This window comes from Ochotona princeps, chromosome 30 (assembly GCF_030435755.1).
Source record: "Ochotona princeps isolate mOchPri1 chromosome 30, mOchPri1.hap1, whole genome shotgun sequence".
NCBI classification, from domain to species: Eukaryota; Metazoa; Chordata; class Mammalia; order Lagomorpha; family Ochotonidae; genus Ochotona; species Ochotona princeps.
This window is the reverse complement of record NC_080861.1, coordinates 1,502,940-1,524,008: the sequence shown is the minus strand read 5'-3', so window position 1 is coordinate 1,524,008 and position 21,069 is coordinate 1,502,940. Positions and strand designations below refer to the sequence as shown.

Genomic DNA, 21,069 nt, shown 5'->3' with positions numbered 1-21,069 from the left:
CACACCGGACTCGCCTACCTTCAGGAACAGGTTCCTGTTCCTGCACACAGCCAAGTTTATTCCTGGTCTCCTAGGGCCAGAATTCAGAAAAGCCAGCTGGTGCTTCTCACATCTCCGGATGTGCCGCAGCAAGTGCTGCTGAGTGTGTGGTGCTGCCCACTCCGACACTCCGCGGTTTGTCTCGGGGGGAAATCCTCTCTAATCTCCCTTCCAATTTGCTGCACCAAATCCACCAGCTCCTAGGACATGCGAGACACTGCTGACCCAGTGTGAAAAGCAGGAGTTGGGACAGCTCGTGCTTGGCCCTAGAGTGTCAGCGATGCAGAGAATTTGAGTGGCGAGGCGGCTGTCTGCCCGACAAATGAAGGCTACCTGGCCCTCCCTTCAGTGGGACCTGTGCTTAGCTGACGCTGCTCCAATGTCCGGCCTCACTGCACATTCCAGGGACCTCTGCTGTTGGGTTCCCTGCTGCCCTAGCTTGTACAGCTGGCATCCCAAGTGGAACCAGATGGCCAGGGTGGGCAGTGGGATAGACCTGCAGAAAAACCCAGGGGAAACTGAGCTCCTGGTCCCACCCACCGCCTGACTGCTTCTGACTCAATGTAGCCACGAACAAACTCCCAAATTCCTTTTATCTCCCAATCACCAAGAATCTGATCCTTTATTTAGTCCTGAAGCTTGGAAACTAATCTTTTATTTATCTCTACTGTAATCCCACTTCAAGCTGTGTATGGGATACAGCACTTGGGAACAACCCTCTAGGATTTCAGAAGGACTCTCAGTCGGGGACACACTTACCAGGGAAAGTAAAACCAGGCGCAGGATGTTTTGGTTCCATGTGCGAATTGGAGGAAGAATGCAGCTCATTTGGGCTCCGTGTGATGAGGAATGAGCCACAGGCAAGCTGCCTAATCACCAGACCACAGCCGAGGGCGGGACAATGGGATGGCGAGATGCTAGGCCAGGCAAACTGGTTGAAACAATTCCTTAGGCTTCCTTGCACGTGCATCTGGTCCCACGCTAGGGCAAAAAAATCATTGACACACAGTGGCTCCAGATGGCCTGGGTTCACACCCTCTGGTGGATCAGGGACCAAACTGCGTGGTCAGTGGCATTAGCCAGTGTTGCCCGGCCACCGCCCTCTCTTCTGTCCCTCAAGGGGGATGCTTGATGCTGAGCAGGGCCCTGAAAGGACTCCCTTGCCTGGGGCGATGGTGTTTGGCGAGGAGGCCCCTGCGCAGTTGGTAGCTGAGATGAGGGCAGTATCCTCAGGGTGGGACCCTCCTGATGAGATCTGCACCATTGTAAGAAGATGCCAGACTTCTCTGTTACTGTCTCCAGCCATGTGAGGACCCGGGAAAGGTTCCTGCTCCATCAGTCGGGCAGTGGGTGCGTTGAAACCAAGTGTGCTGTTGCTTGGAGTTTGGACATTCTGAGCCTCTGGAAGTGTGGGGACACAAATGTCTGGTTTTGGGAACCCAGCTTGGGGCTTTCTGTCCGGACAGGCCAGGCCTTTTCCTCACTGTTCGAGCACTCACAGCATACACACACAGAGGCAGGCCTGATTCTCCCCATTTCAGTCCTTCCAGCCCATATTATTCTTAATCTTTCACATCCAAAGCAATAACATACAGTTATGTGGAAAAGAGGGCTTGTTGGGAAGTTTTCTGAAACACATTAATACAAAAGTGTTTGGTTTGTACCTCTAAAACTAACCTTGGGCCCAGTGAGGTAGCCTAGCAGCTAAAGTCCGCCTTGCACGCATCAGGATTCCATTTGGACACCAGTTCTAATCTCAGCAGCCCCGCTTCCCATACAGCTCCCTGCTTGTGGGATGGCCCAAAGCCTTAGGACCCTGAACCTGCATGAGAGACCCGGAAGAGACTCTGGGCTCCTGGCTTTGGATCGATGCAGCTCCGGTTGTTGCAGCTGCTTGGGGAGTGAATCAATGGACGGAAGATCTTCCTCTCCATCTCTCCCCCTCTCTGTATATCTGACTTTACAATAAAAATAAATAAATCTTAAAACCAACTTTGTCACAGCTGCCAGTGGTATTGGTTTCCAACTTAGGAAGTGCTGCCACCTCACGTTTCTATAACACAATGTCCCCCTCTTAAGTCTGCAGCCTGCTGGCTGGTGGCCTCGGGGCTTTCCTCCACTGCCCCTTGCCCCGTCCCCAGCCTTCTTCTCCATCTCAGAACCACAATCACAGCTGAAGATTAGGCTGGACATCACAAAGGCCCTGTTGAATTGACAGCAAGCCAGAAGTCAGAGAAATAAGCCAATGAGTTCAGGCTTGAACATCCATGCTGCCCCCGAAGACAGCATCGTGGAGCACAGTTAGCTCGCCTGGGCTTTGGCCAAATATCCAGCCAAGGAAGGGTGACGTGCGTTGTCTGCTTCAGGACATTCAGTTCTGTGATTGGCAGATCCAGCTGCTCTCTGCCAGCTGTTTGCTGGCTGAGTGGCTGGAGCCCAGCAGGTTCTCAGGAGCCAGGTGTTTCCTCTCTAATAGAACTTGGTGCTAAAAATGATGCCCAGCACTTTTTATCCCCTCCAGTGTTGCTGCATGAGTCAGACAGAAGTTAGGAGGAGAACTTAGATGTCCAAACCTGGGAACAATTAGACCCGGCAGTTTGTTGGAGGACCCAAGCCGTGGAGGGCTAGGCACAACCTTCCCAGGCCTCGAGGGACAGAAGGTTCTCACTGCTGGTCCTGAGCCCTGGGCAGACTGACAAACTCCACTTCGCTTGTTAGAGGGGGTGATGCTGGCTTGCTTCTTTGAAAGACAGAGTTACAGACTGAGAAGAAGAGACGGAGGTTTCACCCACGGATTCACTTCCCGAGTGACAGCTACGGCTAGCACTTGGCCTGTCGGGAGCCAGGAGTTTCATCCAAGCCTCCTAAATGCAAGCAGGGGCTCAAACACTTGGGTCATCCATAAGCAAGGATCAGAAATAGAGCAGCCAGGGCTGGAACTGGTAGCTATATGGAATGCCAGCATTGCAGACAAAGGCTTCACCTACTATACCAGGGTGCTGGGCCCATGGTGCTGGTTTAGTGTTAGTTATGTTTTGCTTGGGCTCCCCAGCCCTTTGTGGAAGATGTAAAGACTGTTCAACCCCAGCCATTTTACCTTAAAGGTGTTTGATTTGACTTATCTCAAAATATCTACTTTTATTATATTCTAAAATAATGTGCTCACCAAAACAGAGCATGTAGAAAGATAGAGTGTAATTGTATTAGATTCATCTTGTGGACCTTCTTGGTCTTTGAGCTTCACCTGTTCCTGACACTTCCCCCTTCACCAGCTCCCACAGGGCTGGCCAAAGCTGTTCTTGTCTTCACTGTTCTTTAACCGGAGACCAAACAGCCTCGTGTGTGACAATCCCCCTGCAGCTAGCATGGGTGCTGGCTTGTCCAGAGGCTCTCGACCGGGCAGGCGATGCGGGGGAGGCTTGGGGAGTTGACTTCCCGTGTGGGAAGCTGGAGAAGTGTGACTGGAAGGAGTGGCAGCCACGTTCTTCTCTATGCCCCCTTTGACACACTGTTTCAAGGGATGCTTTTTTAAAAATATGCAAAATTTAAAAAATCGAAATTATACCATGATCTTCTCAGATCATCATGGTGTGAAACTTGGGACCAATATGTCAAAATACCCCAGAGACTGAATAATATGCTACTAAATGAACAATGGTGTATAGAGGAAATCAAAGGGGAAATCTTAAAAATTTGGTTGAATTTTAGTTTAAAAAAAAATTTAAAAATTGGTTGAAACAAATGAAGGCATCAACACAACATATCAAAGCTTATGTGACATGATCCAGGCAGTGCTAAGAGCGAATCTCATCTCAGTGCTTACGTTAAGAGACGAGAAATGCGGCAAGTGAATGAGATAACCTTGCATTTGAAGGAGCGAGGAAACCAGCAACAAAGCGATCCCAAAATTAGCAGGAAAAAAATAACCAAAATAAGGGAGGAAATAAGCCAAATAGAGACCATCAGATCAGTGAATCAAGAGCTGGTTCTTTGAGAGAACGCACACACACACACACACACACACACACACACACCTTCCAGCTGCTGGGTGACTCCCAGGTGGCTGCACTGTCAAGGGCCAGGCTGAAATCAGGAACTTCATCTGGGTCTCACTCAGACTAGCTTTCAGCGTTTTCCTAGGGCCTTCGTAGGGAACTAGTTTGGAAGTGGAGCAGCCAGGACTTGTACTGGCGCCCACATGGGATGCTGGCTGTGCAGTGCTGGTTGTGCCACAGCACTGGCCACGGTCCTTATTTTGACAGCACAGATTATTTTTCCTATTCTAGCAATGTGTATGAGTAATACAAGATGACTCCTCCTACTCAACATTTTACCTGAGAGATTTGTTCTACATTACAAGTTGTGGTGGCAGTTCATTTTCATTGCTAGCACAGATTATAATCAGCGATGCTGTGAACATTTTTGTACACTTTTATCACGCATACATGTGCAATGTTGATGAAAATGTACATAGAAGTGGAAGTGTTAGATTATAGAAAACATAGTTTTGGTAGATACCCCCAGTTTTTCAAAGTGGTGGTACAGATTTAATAACCCACAGCAGTAAATCAGGAGTTATATTTGCTTCACTTCCTTGCCAACACTTGATATTTTCAGTTTGTAATCTTAGGCACTTTGGAGCTAAGTTGTATTATCACTGTGTGTTTTAGGTTTTTTTTTTTAAAGATTTGTTTGTTTTTATTTGAAAGAAAAATGTATAGAGAGAAGCTGAACCAGAAAGAGAGAGAGAGAAAGAGGATCTTCTATCCATTAGTTCACTCCTCATATGGCTGCAACAGTTGGAACTGAGCCTATCAAAGCCAGAAGGCTGCAGCATCTTCTGGGGTTTCCACCTGAGCCATTATCAGGGAGCTGGATTGAAAATGGAGCCACCAGGGCTCGAAGTGGAGCCCATACGGGATGCTGGCCTTCCCAGCAGAGCCTTAGCTTACGACTCCACGGTGTTGGCCCCGTATTGTATTGTTTTGCGTACTGATATTCAGTTTTCTTAGCAACATATACGAAGAACATGATTTTTCCCGATGTGTGTTCTTTGTGTTTTTTGAAAATCATTTGGCTGCAAATATGTGAATGTATGTCTGAGCTCCTTCCTCTGCCCTGCGGTCTGCATGTCTGGTGAGCACCCCGATACTTTGCTGTCAGGGTTACTGAAGCTTCAGTGTGCTTTGAAGCCAAGCAGGTTATGTCTCCAAGTTTGTTCTCTTTCTTCAAGATTGCTTGGGCTGTCTGTAGTCTCTGTGACCCTAAACACATTTGAACATTTTCCCCCTTGTTTCCGTGAGTGTCATTGGCATTTTGAGGGGAATAATGTAGATTTGTCAATTGATTTGGTTAATATAGATGTGTTTATTTAGTTAGTTAATTTTTCTGTCTCGCGCGTGTGTGCTCAGACACTCCATCCACTGGTCCACTTCCCAGATGAGAGCTGAGAACTCAGTCCAGGCCTACCGGGTGCAGGGCAGAAATCTAACCACTGAAGTCATCATGGCCGGCTCCCAGAGTGTGGACATTTTAATGATGTTAATTTTTTTGATTCATGAACATGGAACATTTTTCTTTATTTGTGTACTTTTAATTTCTTTTATTAATGGTTTATAGTTTTAATTGTACAGCCTTCATTTCCTTGGTTAAATTGGCTCTTAGATTTTTTGGGGGGTAGTTATTATAATTAGGATTGTTGATGCATAAGATCAAAAAATGAAATTGTTCGAGGAGAGCTTGGGGGATGCACTATGGCGCTGGTGTGGGCAAAGGTTTTTACTTTTGTGTAGGATTTCAAAAGTACAGGCAATCAAAGCAAAAACAAACGGTGTCACTTCATGCTAAAAAGCTCTGTGCAGCAAAGGAAACAACAGAGAGAAGAGAAAACAGACGAGGAGAAAACACCTGCAGACTATGTGCGCACTGAGAAGTCAATATCGAGATATGTCAAGAATCCAATGGCAAAATAAAACCAAACGAAACCAGTTCATGAAAAACTTAGCCTAAGACCTGAATAAACCTTTCTCAAAAGCAGACACGCAAATACCTAACAGGTGTACAGAAAAAATACTCAGAACTAACCCCTGGTCGTCAGAGAAATGCAAATCAAATTCACAATGAGTAGCCATTTCACCCGACTTTGAGTTGATCTGACGAAAAAGACACATGACACATGTTGGCGAGGATGTGGAGAAACGGGACTGCTCACACAACGTGCTGTGAATTGGCACAGTCTGCTGGAGACGCCTCCGAAACCACAGCTGAACCAGCAACCCTACTATTGGATGTTGTTCCAAGAGAAATGAAATATGTGGAAGCGATACCTGCACTCTCGTGTTCACAACAGCCAAGACATGGAATCAAGCTGAATACGAATCCGTGTATAGACGGACAAAGGAAAGGTAGTCTACCTGTATGTGGGATAGCTTTTAGCCATAAAAGGTTGAAAGACACATCCTGCCTAATCTCATTCGTACCTGGAACAAGTTCATCTCATTAATGTTGAGAGTAAAATGGTTCTGAACAGGGGCTGGGCTGCTCGGGTGCGTGGGCAGAGAGATAGTGGTTAAAGAATGCACGGTCACAGTCAGACAAGAACACCTTGCCAGAGATCCATCTCACAGCAAAGTGACTGTAGTTAATGATGACATGAAAAATGTACAGTAGGTGGACGCTATGTGCTCTCACCACAAAAACTCAAAGCATGTGGGGTAATGGGCTTGTCTGGTTGGCTACATTTAGAAACCACAGTGTATACATACATATTTTAAAACATATTGTACAAGATGAAAACATACCAGGCTGCCTGTTGATTTAATAGAAATGGAAATAAAAAAAATTTTTTTCTACCATTCCAATAACACTTACCAAGCACTATATGTTTAAACCACCCTTCTTTCCTCCTTGGAATTATACTTACTTTTTTGTGATAAATTGATTGTCAATGTGTGTCTGAATATAGGCTTTCTATTCCAGTCTGTGATACATTTGTCTGTTCTTTAGTGACTCCTGTAATACGGTAATGTGTGTAGCGTTACAATGGACCTTACAAGCAAGGCATCTTTCAGCTTGATTCTATTTCAACAGTACTTTGATATTTTGACTTTTAAAGCAAACTTTGAGGGACAATTTACATATTGTAAAGTGTGCTGTTTTAGCTATGCAGTTTGATTCACTTGGATGAGTGTGCACAGAGAAGTACAAACACCTCAACAAAGATGAGGAACATTTCTGTGGCCCCAGAAACACCTGTGTGTGGCCCCTTTCAAGCAAGCCCTCCCGTCTGTTGAGTGCAGCCATCCTCCGACTGCATGGTTGGTGTGAGCTACTTTGGCCTGCCCTGGGACGCTGTGGCAGGAATGGGGCAGGCCAGGTTGGGTTGCAACACCAGGCAGTTCATATAGGACTGGGTTAGGCTCAAAACCCACCACTATGAGCTGGAAATGGGGCAGGTCAGGCCCAGCTGGACTGCAGTACCCATTGCCAAATGCTGCCAGATTGCAACACAGCACCCACCAGCACACGAAAGACTAAGGCTAGAGGGCAGCAGAGAGGCAGCAAGGGCTCCGCTGCTGGGCCACTTCTCCTGCTGGTGAGCGTTGGAGCTGGCACTTGGTTGGGGTGGACCAGGCTGGTCTGCGTGTGAGCTGGGTTGGGGAGAGCCATGCTGGGCGGAGCGACCGCATCCTTGGTGCCTCCGTGAGTGCGAGGAGGTGCAGGCTGGTCGGCTTTGGCTGCAACGCCTCGCAGGTTACTCACGTCTGTGTTTTTCTTTGGGCAGACTTGACTGTAGGTCTTACATTTACTTCGTTTCTTTTCTGTTTTTTAAAAAAGATGTGTTTGTATGGCTGAATTGAGCTGTATGTGTACCACCTTTTGTTCCTCAGCGCAGCTGTTGACGGAGACCTCAGCAGGTTCCATGTCTTGGCTCTGACAAACAGCCCTGCCACAAAACAGGAGTGGAGGTATCTCTGCCACAGACTGATTTTATTTCCTTTGGACACATTCCCAGTGATGGAATTGCTGAATCATTGGGGTAGCTCTATTTTTAATTTTGAAAGGATGTTAAGCAATTTTACGACCATCAACTTGGCAACCTATGTGAAATGCAACTATTTCTTCAAAAGCAAAACTTCAGAAAAACTGACATAGTAAGAAAATGTGAATAACTCATTATACATTAAAAAATTCGATTTATTAAAAATCCCCCCATATCATTTAAGATACAAGTAGTTTCACCGGTGAATTCTACCAAGTGTTAAAAAGAAATGATGTCATAATAATATATTATTTCAAAAAATCGAAGAGGTCCAAATGCTTTCCACCTTATTTGAAGAGACCTACAGCTCTGACGTTGCAGCTCACTGGGCACAGTGGAGCAGGTCACCCGTGGGGTCCCGCGGACACCTGGCGGGGTGCTGGGAGCAATCGTGCTTTGCTACTTCTGATCAAGCTCCCTGCTGGTGCCTCTGGAAAAGCAGTGGAACATGGCTCAGTTCCTCGGACCGCTGCCACCTGTGAGGGGGATCCCGGCCTTGGCCTTGATCCAACCTCAGTCATTGTTTTATGCATTATCTTAACAGAATGTATTTATTTATTTGAGTACTCTTTGTATTATATGTTTTAGGGCTGCTGTATACATACAAATTCAGAACTGTTATCTCATTCTATTAATATTACATCATTAGGAGAGACCACTCTCACTTCTGGGAAGGCTTGTATCCCTGCACACCTTCTTTTGCTGGGGATGGTACAATGCTTAATTGGAGGATCCTCCACTTTCAAGCATGGCAACCCCTATGGCATCAGTTCATGTCCCAGCTGCTCCACTTCCAATGAAGAACGCTGTTCGTTGTCTAGGAAAGCAGTGGAGGATGGCCCAACTCCTTGGGAGCCTACACCCACGTGGGAGGCCCTGAAGAAGCTCCTGGCTCCTGGCTTCGGATCGGCTGAGCCCCAGCCATTGTAGTCATTTGGGGAGTGAACCAGAAGAAGGAAGATCTTTCTCTTTGTTTCTCTTCTCTCTCTGTAAATCTGCCTTTTCACTAAAAATTTAAATCACAAAATAAAGCAAAACAACTTAATTTTGTCTATTTCTAATGCAGCTGTATGAGCTTTCTTTTATTAAGACTGTATTTTTCCAGTATTTTATATTATCTTTCCATAATCTTACACACATTTTCTCTTTTGTAAACTGCATGGTATTTGAGGATTTTTTTCTTTATTTTTGACAATCTTTACATAGCTGATTAGGGCACAAAGAATCAAAGGCTACAGGGAAATGATAAGACCATTGTCTCCACATTATTGCTTTTTTCCCTCTGTATCTGGGGTAAAGGGGAATTTTAAGGGAGAAGCCCCACCCAGTCTCCCCCCTGATGCGAGGCATGTTCCTAGGGTCCTGCTCAAGTGGTTTTGATAGTTCAACAGTTCTGAACTGCTGCCAGCCTCGCCATTCCAAGCACAATGAAATCCCTGCAGAATCCACTGGTTGACATAGTCCACCTTAGCGTCTGTTTGCATTCAAGGAGACGGCTTTAGCTGCTAGGCTAATGCGCTGGGCCCTCCCGACTTGATCTTTTCAATTCCCTCTGCCTGGAGAAATTTTGACTTTCATGATTTTTTCCTAATAATGGGGTAAAAAGAAGAGGGCCAGTAAATTTGATATATATGATAGGGTGAAACAGAAAGATTGATTATATATATTGATTATATATATATAACATTAATTATATATAATAGTGATTACAAATATAATTGCTTTAAAAATGTTCCTGTGAAAATATATGAAAAACTGCATCATATTACCAATGATTAGGAAACCAAATATTTAAAAATGAATACTTAAAGGGATATTTAACATATTGTTTATAATTGCAATTAGCATTAAGACTGGTGATGTATGGTGAGAAATTTCTGGAAGCTGTTTAAACTGTAGCAGAAGCTCTACAACCCAACAATTCAATTATAGAATCTTAAAGAGCTGAAAAATACACATTATGCTGCCCGTGAAAAGAACTTCTTCATTTTCTCTTCCTATTTCTCTTTTTAAAAGTTTTATTTATCTTACAAAGTCTGAATGAGAGAGAGAGAGAGAGAGAGAGATGTTCTATCTACTGGTTTAGTGCCAAAATGGTTTCACGGTCTAAACTGGGCCATACTTGAGCTGGCTCCCAGGAGTTCCTCCAGATATAGCACATGGGTTCTGGGACCCGAGGACTGGGACCATCCTCTGCTGCTTTCCCAGGCTGTAAGCAGGGGCTGCATCGGAAGTGGTGCAGAAAGGGCCCAGTGCGAAAACAGCGGTTAGGGGTCCTTGCCTTGCATGCGTCTGGATCCCATATGGACGCAGGTTCTAATCCCGGCGGCACTGCTTTCCCTGTGAGGATGGCCCAAAGCCTTGGGCCCCTGCACCTGCAGGAGACAGCCAGAGGAGGCTCCTAGCTTCAGCTGAGCTCAGCTCCAGCCATTCTGTCCCTTTGTGGATTGACTCCTCAGCTGGGGGATCTCCCTTTCTGTCTCTGCTCCTCTCCAAAAATGTGATCTGCATTTCCAATACAAATGCATAAATTATGCAACATTGGAAATAATTTGAAAAAGTCTTTATTGTCCCATATCCCCAAAGGAAAATAATAATAATAAAAAAAAGACAGAAATCCGAGTGTTTTTGTGGCAGCAAGGCTGAAACATAAAGCCTTTGGTAGGGCAACATCCATGCGTTAACCAAGTACAGTAACAATCATATTTCTGTGAAGTTTCATTCATTAAAACAAGGTTCAGGACACGAGTGCCCTCATTAATGACTCGTTCAATCTACATTTAAACAGAAAACTAATATAAAATATTAATACACAAATGGAATAGCTTGCTCAACAAGAATATGGAATCATCATTATCATTGTCATTAACAGCGAACCAAACGGAATATACAGAAGAAACACTGAATATGGTAATTCGGCTGGGTCGACAAAAAACAAATAATTTGTACAAATTACTAACAATGTCCAACATACACAGCTCAGAGAACTGCAACGGCAGACTCTTGTAAATGTGCACTTTTAACGAGGCTGGCATTATACTGCAAATAGACCAGAAGTGATTGGAAACCTTTTGGCCTATCTGGGCAGGGCAATGTAGAGTTATCCACACCTGGTCTGCGCTAACCTAGCCATCAGAACACGCAGGGCACGTGCTCAGGGGCCCAGTCCTTTGTTAAACGACAAGCATCTGTCTGACTCTGTAGAGCTACTTGCTACACCCCCAGAGGTTCTCAGGCCACCGTGAGAAGTTCCATGGGGAGAATTCTGCAAAAGTGCCCTGAGAGTAACCCCCACTGCAAAAATTAAAAACCAAGCAAACACCACCTCCAAAAAGAGCCCCTTCCCGCCAAACAACTCAGTAACCAATGTGGGAGCAAAGGGATTCGGTGAGCGGTGGAAAAGGCGGGGAGTTTGGCCAAGTGCTTCAGCTAAGGCTGTAGGCAAAGGTGGGGGGAGGAGAGCAAGTGCCTTAGAGAAGGGTCCAGCGTCAGTCCTGAGGGCTGAGGGAGCCTGTGCTGCCAGCAGCATTGGCTGGAGGAGGTAGATGGGCCTTGTGCCAAGCTTCTGGTCCGGCCGGCCACTGGTGCAGGATTGGGCCACGCAGTGTCCATGCGCAGAGCATCTCCCCGCCGTCGTCCCCCGTGGAGGCTTGTGCAGGCACAGCCAGGGCTCTGTGCGGGTCTTACCCTTCCTGCAGCTGGCTGGTGGGCAGGGTGTGGTCGTGAGGAGTGGCGCTGGAGTCACTTGAAGAGCAGGCGTCTTCGGGCCTTGCAGGCGGGCCGGGGAGGGCGCTGCGGGTTCTCGGGGCGCTGCTGGGGAGCTGGACTGGGAGAGGGAGGCAGAGGCCAGAGCGAGGAGCTGGGTAAGAGGGGGCGCAGCAGGTGGCAGTCGTCGAAGGCAAAGTTGGCCTGCAATTGGGCCACGGCCTGCCAGTGGCTAAATAGCGCGTATCACGACGCCCTCTGCAGCCTCTGCCCTTTGCATTCATGGAATGGATATTTCCTAACAGAAATGTGATGTTAATTCACTTTGACAGATGTTTTTCTGAAGGCAGTGACAATTTTTGAATGGTGTGATACAAGTGACGTCATCTCAAGTCAGTTTTTTTAAAATTATTAAGTGTTATTTAATTTTATTGGGAAGACATATATATGGAGAGAAAGCTCATCCACAAGCGGTCACAAAGACTGGAGCTCAGCTGATGCCAAGCCAGGCATCCTGACCTTCTTCCGCATCTTCCCTGCAGGTGCAGGGTCCAACGGCTTTAGTTCATCCTGTACTGGTTTTCTATGCCAGAAGCAGGGAGCTAGAACAGCAGCAGGTAGAGCAACTGGCACCTATGTCACATCCCCGCGCATCTAAGTTACTCACAAAGTCTAAATAAGAGAGAGGAAAGAGAAATGTTATATCTACTGGTTTAGTGCCAAAATGGTTTCACGGTCTAAACTGGGCCATACTTGAGCTGGCTCCCAGGAGTTCCTCTAGATATAGCACATGGGTTCTGGGACCCAAGGACTGGGATCATCCTCTGCTGTGTTTCCAGGCTGTAAGCAGGGGCTGCATCGGAAGTGGTGCAGCTAGACTCGAACCCATGCCATATGGGATGCAAGCACCAATGGGCTGAAGATATGATATCACTTTGCTGGCCACCCTTAAGCATGTTGTTGATATGGTTAATAACCCAAGTTGTAATTCTCCATAATGATAGTTTGAGATGTTTATTATTATTATTTTATTTGTTTGTGTTGGAAAGGCAGGTTTACAGAGAGAAGGAGAGACAGAGAGAAAAATCTTCTACCTGCTACCATGTCAGGCCCTAGATGCTTATTCTGAACATTCATTCCTCTCCTTGTAGTTTGGAGTAACTCCAGACTCCATCTGTCAGTCTCTTTCTTCCAGAAAAATCCACGTATTGTGTAACTCCTTCACTGAAGCTGACTACAGGGTCCTCATTCCTCCCATGTCTGCAATTTCCCTTCCAGGGACAGGCGCTGCGGCCGTTGTATCGGCGTCCTCATCACTCTTTCCTGTTTCCTGCTTTGCTCTCTTGGTCCAGCTGGCTGCTCGGTGCCTGAGCATTCACAGATGGGCGTGTTGGAGGAAAGCACTGAATCTGGCTACCGGTCTCACCTGACATTTTGATCAGTCCTGCAGTGGTTCCCCGCTCTGCCGTGTGAGCTTTTAGAAGGCAGCAGGAGCTCTCCCTCGCATCCCTTTTAGGAACTTTTGTTTTAAGATGGAAGACATTCGGCTGCTATAATGGTTCTCTTGAATCGATTTAACTCCCTGGGAACTGCTCTGTCTCCTCCAGACCCGCTTTCCTCTTGCCTTTCAGTAGCTCCTCTTTTTTTATTTCACTTATTTTACTTCCTTCTTTATTTATCCTTAAGAACAGTGTGTATTTTTCTTAGTGCACTTTCTGCTACCATAGCAGAGACCCTGAGAGTATAAAAATGTTTTAAAAGATGTGTTTATTTTCGTTGAAAAGAGATTTACAGAGAGGAGAGACAGAAAGACCTTCCATCCGCAGATTCACTGCCCAAATGGCTGCAGTGGCTGGAGCTGAGCCAATCCAAAGCTAGGAGTGGAGTTTCCTAAGTATGTGCAGGAGCCCAAGGTTTTGAGCCATCATCTACTCCTTTCCCAGGCCACAAACAGGGAGCTGGATTGGAAATGCAGCAGCCAGGACAGGAACCCATGCCTATAGGAGATCCTGGTGCTTGTAGGCAGAGGATTAGCCAATTAAGTCATTGCACTACTCCTAAACTTGGCTAATTTATGATTTTCTGTATTTATTATTTTAGTTTTGTTTTTACTGTTGGTGACATAGTTGAGAGTGATGCCTGCCCATGTGGGCCTCTGGTTAGGGTGGGGAAAGTCAACGTGTAGAGGAAGGTGGGTAGGATAAATGTTTCCGCTTTTTTCTTTATTTCCTGTATGTATAGGTAAAGGTGGGGGTCAGTCCTTGCTGCCAAACTATACCAGTGCCCAGGAATGTGGGGTGGTCATCTGACACCCTGTTAGAGACCCTGATGTGGGAAAGCATGGTCTCAGGGTGTTACTTGTGCAGTTTTGATAGTTCTGAAATGTTACTGGTTTTTTAGATTTAAAAAAAAAATTTTCCTGGAAATTTGGGCCTGATGCGATAGCGTAGTGGTTAAAATCCTCGCCTCGAACGCTCCAAGATCCCATATGGGCGCCGGTTCTAATCCTGGCAGTTCCACTTTCCATCCAGCTCCCTGCTTGCGGCCTGGGAAAGCAGTCGAGGATGGTCCAAAGCTTTGGGACCATGCATCCACGTGGGAGACCCGGAAGAGGCTCCTGGGTTCGGATTGGCTCAGCTCCGGCCGTTGTGGCTGCTTGGAGAGTGAACCATTGGAGGCAAGAACTTCCTCTGTCTGTCCTCCTCTCCGTACATCTGCCTTTCCAATAAAAATAAATAAATCTTTAAAAAAATTTTGCTGGAAATTCAGATACACAGAGAGGCGGAGAGACAGAGAAAGATCTCTCTCTCTGCTGGTTCACTCCCCAAGTGAACACTACACCTAGAGCTGGACTGATCCAAAGCCAGGAGCCAGGAGCTTCTTCTGGGTTTCCCATGCAGGTGCAGGGGCCCAAGGCTTTGCACCATGTTTGGCTGCTTTCTCAGGACACAAGCAGGGAGCTGGATGGGAAGTGGAACTGCTGGGATTAGAACCGGCACCCATATGGGATCCTGGTGCGTGCAAGGCAAAGACCTTAGCCACTAGGCTACTGCGCCAGACCTGATGTTGTTGGTTTTTAATTTGCTCCAAGGTCGAGAAAAAAAATCTTTTGAAGGCCTATATACAGCCACGTCCTGCCCACTTCATCAGCTCTTGCACTTCCTGGTGGGCTATGCGGGACTGGTTTTGAACGATTCCTGAAAAGTACATGAACGTTGGCTAGGAGTGGGCGTGGGAGGGGAGCTAGGGGTGCCCTGGCTAGGAGTGGGCGTGGGAGGGGAGCTAGGGGTGCCCTGGCTAGGATGTGATTCCCACTGGCGAGGGCTGGAGTGGTGGTCACAAACTGGGCTGCACATGGCTGCAGCATCCCTTGGCATGTGTGGGAACTGGTTCTGGGGCGTGCCAGATTGGCTAGGCTCCAGAGCCTTCTGGTGCTTGCAAGAGTCAGCATGGGTGTAAGACGGGCTGGGAGAGGTTTTGGCAGCCACTAAACCATGTCAGAGCCTTGTCTGAGGTTCAGTCAGGTGGGGCGGTGTTACAGAACCCGATGTGAAGAGCCAGAATGAGTGTGGGTTAATTGGGCAAGGCCACTCTACCTGCCAGTGAACGCCTGAACAGAAGGTGGGCCAAGTCAGGCTGCACTAAGCACCCACCCAGAGTGTGCGAGATCTGCGACTGGGAGGTGGCCACATGGACGAGCTTGGGGCACTATTTCATCAGGACACAGTCCCTGCTGGTGAGTGCAAGAACTGAGTCTGGGAGCCACTCAGACCATGCCAGGTTACAATACCCACCATTATATGTGGGTTTCAGGTCTGGCGGCAGGCTGGGCTAGGCCAGTTCATAGCATCCATAGGCAGATGTGAGAACCAGGACAGTGTGTGGGGCAGGACAGGTTGGGCCTCCAAACCAACCAGTTGACATTAGGGCCAGGACTAGGGGCAGTCCAGGCTGGGCTAGGATGCAACACCTGCTAGCATGAGCTGGAAATGGAGGCAGACCAGGCCAAACCAGGTTGACTTACCCGCCAGTGAATGCCAAGGTAAGGCAAGCCATGCCCGACTGGGCTGCATCACCTAACCAGCATACGTTAGACCCTAGAAGGTGGCAAGGCCAGTAGGAGGCTGTGGGCGCTTCTCTGAAGAGCCACTGCTTCCACTGGCGAGTAAGGAGTGGGACTTGGGGAGGAAAGAGCTGGGCAGGGCTATAATACCTACTGGCCAGCATGTGATTGGCTCAGGGGAGAGCCAGGCTGGGCCAAGTGACTATATACACTGGTGTCTACATGAGCCAGAGTGAGTGCAGGCTGGTCAAGCTTTGCTGCAGCGTCAGCTGGCAAGTGCTAGGACTGGGGGCACGCTACACTGCAAAGTACAGGATCTGGGACTGGAGTGGGCCTAGTAGGGAAACTGTGGGTACTCCTCTGATGGGCTGTAGCTCCCGTTGGTGAGCATGAGAACTATGGGAGGGCCTGGCTGGACAGCTGGTGGCACCTGCCAGCATGAGTGTGGGCTGGATAGTGTGGTTGGTTGGCCTGAGCTAGGCTGCAGCACCCATTCGTGTATATGAGAGCCACACAGGTTGTGTTTGGGACAGACCGGACAAGTCTGCTGCACATACCAGCATGAGCAGGAACTGGGGCTGGGGGCAGTCCTGTGGGGGTTACTGGGGGAGCTCTGACTAGGCTGCAGTTCCTGCTGGTGTGTGTGAGGGGCCAGCTGTGTGGTGGGCAGGGTTAGGTTATGCCACAGCATATGAGATGTGGACAGCACTGACCTTGTGACTGACCTTGTGACCTTGTGACTGTGTGTGTGTGTGTGTGTGTGTAGGCTTTGTGCAGGATGGATTGAGACACATTCCCTATTGGCTGGCACACAGGAGTGAAGTCTGGGTCATCTCAGGCAAGGTTTCTTTGGGTCTGCTCCCAACTGGACTGTTGGACTTTAAGCTCCAACTACGGGGACAACCCCAGGATCTGTGGTCTTGCTGTGGAGTGCATGTTGTAGAAGGGGCCTCCTTGGTTGCTGAAGCCTGTGTAGCAGATGGCATGCCCAGATGCTCATGGGGGATTTGACAGCTCACTGAAGCCTGCAGAGGAGGATACCACAGAGGGCAGAACAAACTCAGCAACTCTCCCAGCACAGCTTGGACAGCAAGTATCTGGGTAAGTGGAAACTCTAATGCAGACCATGCTAGCAAATGGATCTTGGAAGGGTTTCTTCAGCCTTGGAGCAATGAAACCAAAAGCATGTCAGAACTACTGAAGCCAGTTAAGCAGTACACTTGGAACGCGTTCCGCATCGGGGACCCTGGGATGCATTGACTGGCCGTCCCTCATGGCGAGGTACTGATGATGGGTGCTGGGTGTGGCCCGCTGCCCTTCTCTCTCCCAACCCCAGACAGAAAAAAATTGGAAGCAATTGTCTCATTTATTTTCCCCATTCCTTGACCCTTACCATCTGATGGTGGTCCACGTGGGCATACATCCTCAACTATGTAAATACAATTTATAGAGAAAATTAAGGAGTAAGAAACTAGAAAATGAGCAAAGAAACTAGCAGAGTATGTTAGTAAACCTAAGTACTTATAATTACATTTTGCAGATAAAAATGCCATCACGTTGATCAGCAGTAATCTATTTTACTAAACATACTGTAGAACCCTGGTTAAAAAAAAGGGACCCATATTAAAAAAAACAAACAAAGCAACACATACAGCAAAACAAATCAGTCAATAATAGAACTACTTATTCCAACAAAATTAATAGCTGAAATGCAAAAATACTCAGTAGTTCGAGGCTTCTTCAGCTCAAGGAGCCCAGGAATTGATGCCAGAGAAACTCTGGATGTCCCTGCTATCCTGCAGGCAGCCCGTCGCCAAGCTGCAACCTTGCAGGTGATGCTTCTCTCAGTGCCTTGTGTGGCCCTTCTCCAGGGCTGCCACCAGTCCTGCTGTAGCATCCCTGCAGCCACACACACCTGCGTTGGTTTCTTCTCCCGCCAGGCTGCTCAATACAGACAAGGCCCAAAGTGCCCAGTGCAATGGCTGAATTCCTGAATCCTCACCTGCAAGCTCTGGGTTCCCATATGGGCGCCAGTTCGTGTCCCAGTTGTTCCACTTCGCATCCAGCTTGTGGTCTGGGAAAGCAGTCAAGGCTGGCCCAATGCACCTGCAGGAGACAGCCAGAGGAGGCTCCCAGCTTCAGCTGAGCTCAGCTCCAGCCATTCTGTCCCTCGGCTGGGGGATCTCCCTTTCTGTCTCTGCTCCTCTCCAAAAATGTGATCTGCATTTCCAATACAAATACATAAATTATGCAACATTGGAAATAATTTGATAAAGTCTTTATTGTCCCATATCCCAAAAGGAAAATAATAATAATAATAATAATAATAATAATAATAATAAAAAAGACAGAAATCCCAGTTCTTTGTTTGGTAAACAACAAGCATCTGTTTGTCTCTGTAGAGCTACTTGCTAGACCCCCAGAGGTTCTCAGGCCACCGTGAGAAGTTCCATGGGGGAGAATTCTGCAAAAGTGCCCTGAGAGTAACCCCCACTGCAAAAATTAAAAACCAAGCAAACACCACCTCCAAAAAGAGCCCCTTCCCGCCAAACAACTCAGTAACCAATGTGGGAGCAAAGGGATTCGGTGAGCGGTGGAAAAGGCGGGGAGTTTGGCCAAGTGCTTCAGCTAAGGCTGTAGGCAAAGGTGGGGGGAGGAGAGCAAGTGCCTTTGAGAAGGGTCCAGCGTCAGTCCTGAGGGCTGAGGGAGCCTGTGCTGCCAGCAGCATTGGCTGGAGGAGGTAGATGGGCCTTGTGCCAAGCTTCTGGTCCGGCCGGCCACTGGTGCAGGATTGGGCCACGCAGTGTCCATGCGCAGAGCATCTCCCCGCCGTCGTCCCCCGTGGAGGCTTGTGCAGGCACAGCCAGGGCTCTGTGCGGGTCCTACCCTTCCTGCAGCTGGCTGGTGGGCAGGGTGTGGTCGCGAGGAGTGGCGCTGGAGTCACTTGAAGAGCAGGCGTCTTCGGGCCTTGCAGGCGGGCCGGGGAGGGCGCTGCGGGTTCTCGGGGCGCTGCTGGGGAGCTGGACTGGGAGAGGGAGGCAGAGGCCAGAGCGAGGAGCTGGGTAAGAGGGGGCGCAGCAGGTGGCAGTCGTCGAAGGCAGAGCTGGGAGAAGCGGCCCAAGGACGGGGAGCCAGGAGCTCAGAGGCGGTGGAGGCGGTGGAGGCGGTGGAGGCGGCTGGGGCGGCTTCTTGCAAGGCATCTTCCTGGCCTGGTTCCTGGGGCACGGAGGCGCATGGCCATTGCTGCTGGCCCAAGACGACCAGCTGTTCCACCGCGGTCAGCAAAGCGTCCAGCTGCAGGCCGCTGAGACCGCCGAGGTCGCCGCCGGGAGCCTGTCCCTGGGCTCCGGAGTGCGGGTGGGCGGCGTCCAGCAGGCCCTGGGGGACCAGGAGCAGCGTGTACCCCAGCAGGGACACTGCGAGGACGGCCGTGGGCGGGGGCTCCAGCAGCAGGTCGACACCGAGCTCGGGGTGCTGCAGCTGCAGGGCAGAGCCGGTGGGCAGCACCACCACAGAGCTCAGCGAGCTGGGCGCCAAGCCATGTGCACTCACATCAGCGGCGGCCTCGTAATGGACGCTGGCTTCGATGCACAGGTAGTCTTCTGGAGCTGGGACCAGGGCCGGGTCGCTTAGCCCGGGCTGTGGCAGCGGCTGGGGGCCCGCGGCGGGCACGTCCAGTCGGCGGCGCTTGGCAGTGCCCGGCTCTCCGGGCTGCGGATGCCAGCCGGGCGCAGGGCAGGTGCTGGGGCTGCTGTGCCGGATGCCTGGCATGTGGACGGCGCTGTGGGCCGCGTGCTGGTGGCGCGCTTCCCAGGCGGCGATGGGTCCCCAAAGACAGGCGGAGGTGTTCCCTGTCAGCCGCTGCGCCGCAGCCCCGGGCCTGGGCCCTCGCCGTCCTGCAGCCTGCACAGGCGACCCGGATGCGCCTCGTGCGCCCGAAGTGCCGCCACAGACAGTCTTAGTGCAGGTCGCAGAACGTCGCGCCGAGCTCCGCCCCTGCCTCTCCGCCCCGCGCGCCGACACCTGACCGCTAGGGGTCGCTCTGGTTGGCTGCTCGGGTGTGGGCAACCCTTGTCCTAGGCCTCTGTGGGAGCAGTGCGCCTGTGCCGCTTTCGGGCCTAGTTTCCTGGGTCCAGTTCTCAGCCTGCCTCACGTGGAGAACCGAGTGGGTCGGAGTGTGGTGAGCGGCCGGTGGGGCCACGCCGAGGGGCGCACGCCGAGGTGGACGCCCGAGCCGGAAGCGCCGCGCCCCTCTGGGCCTGGTGGGCCCTTGGCCAGCGAGGGAGGCCTGGCGGTGACCCTGGGTGCTCTTGGTGGCGCTCACCGGGCTCAGCTGTGACGCTCGGATGTGTGCGCCGAGCGAAGGCCGTGTCATCCTGCTGCCTCGGCCCTGGCACGGGCGGCGCCGGCCGCCATTTGCAGCCCCAGGTAAGCTGAAGGCGCGTTTTGGCATTGGGGTTCCGAGTCGGTTTAGAACCTGCGCCGTAGTGTGTCTCAGCTCGTCCTCCAGGGTCCGGCAGGAAGACCCCCGTCCCCGATTCCAGAATAAGTAGTTTTTAATAAGTGGTTACATTGGACATTAACGTGTTCTTTCTGTAATCCCTCGCCTTGAGGGGAAGCATGAACGGATGTCTTGCCACGTAAAATGTTCTGTGTGCTTAAAAGCCCGTTTTCTGTCGCGCGGCAGGGCTTTGTGTTGTTCAGGGCCACCGTGAGCGCCGCTTGGGTCAGACCCCGCTCGGTGGCCACTGGAGCCAGTGTTCTAAGACTCGGTGGTGCTGGCATCCTCGGTACGTTTGCGGAAAGTTTTTTTTTTTTTTTTTTAAGATTTATTTATTTTTATCGCAAAGTCAGATATACAGAGAGGAGGAGAGACAGAGAGGAAGATCTTCTGTCTGATGATTCGCTCCCCAAGTGCTGGTGTTGTGCTGATCCAAAGCCAGGAGCCAGGAGCCTCTTCCAGGTCTCCCACGCGGGTGCAGTGTCCCAAGGGTTTGGGCCGTCCTCGACTGCTTTCCCAGGCCACAAGCAGGGAGCTGGATGGGAAGTGGAGCAGCCTGGACATGAACTGGCGCCCATATGGGATCCTGGCGCGTACAAGGCGATGACTTAAGCTGCTAGGCTACCGCGCCGAGCTCAAAAATATTTATTTTTAAATTCTGCATCCGTTAGTCTTTTCAAACAGATTGATGTATTTAAAAAGCAGAGCGACCACAAGACA

At 49.6% G+C, this 21,069-nt stretch overlaps 1 protein-coding gene across 1 annotated transcript; it reads right to left on the bottom strand.

Moving 5' to 3' along the window:
• Positions 1-18,788: 18,788 nt before the first annotated feature.
• On the bottom strand, positions 18,789-19,680 carry LOC101531670 (proline-rich protein 23A). Its single transcript, XM_058657026.1, has one exon. The coding sequence runs from the start codon at positions 19,617-19,619 to the stop codon at positions 18,789-18,791; it is 831 nt and encodes a 276-aa protein (XP_058513009.1). The 5' UTR covers positions 19,620-19,680.
• Positions 19,681-21,069: the final 1,389 nt, after the last annotated feature.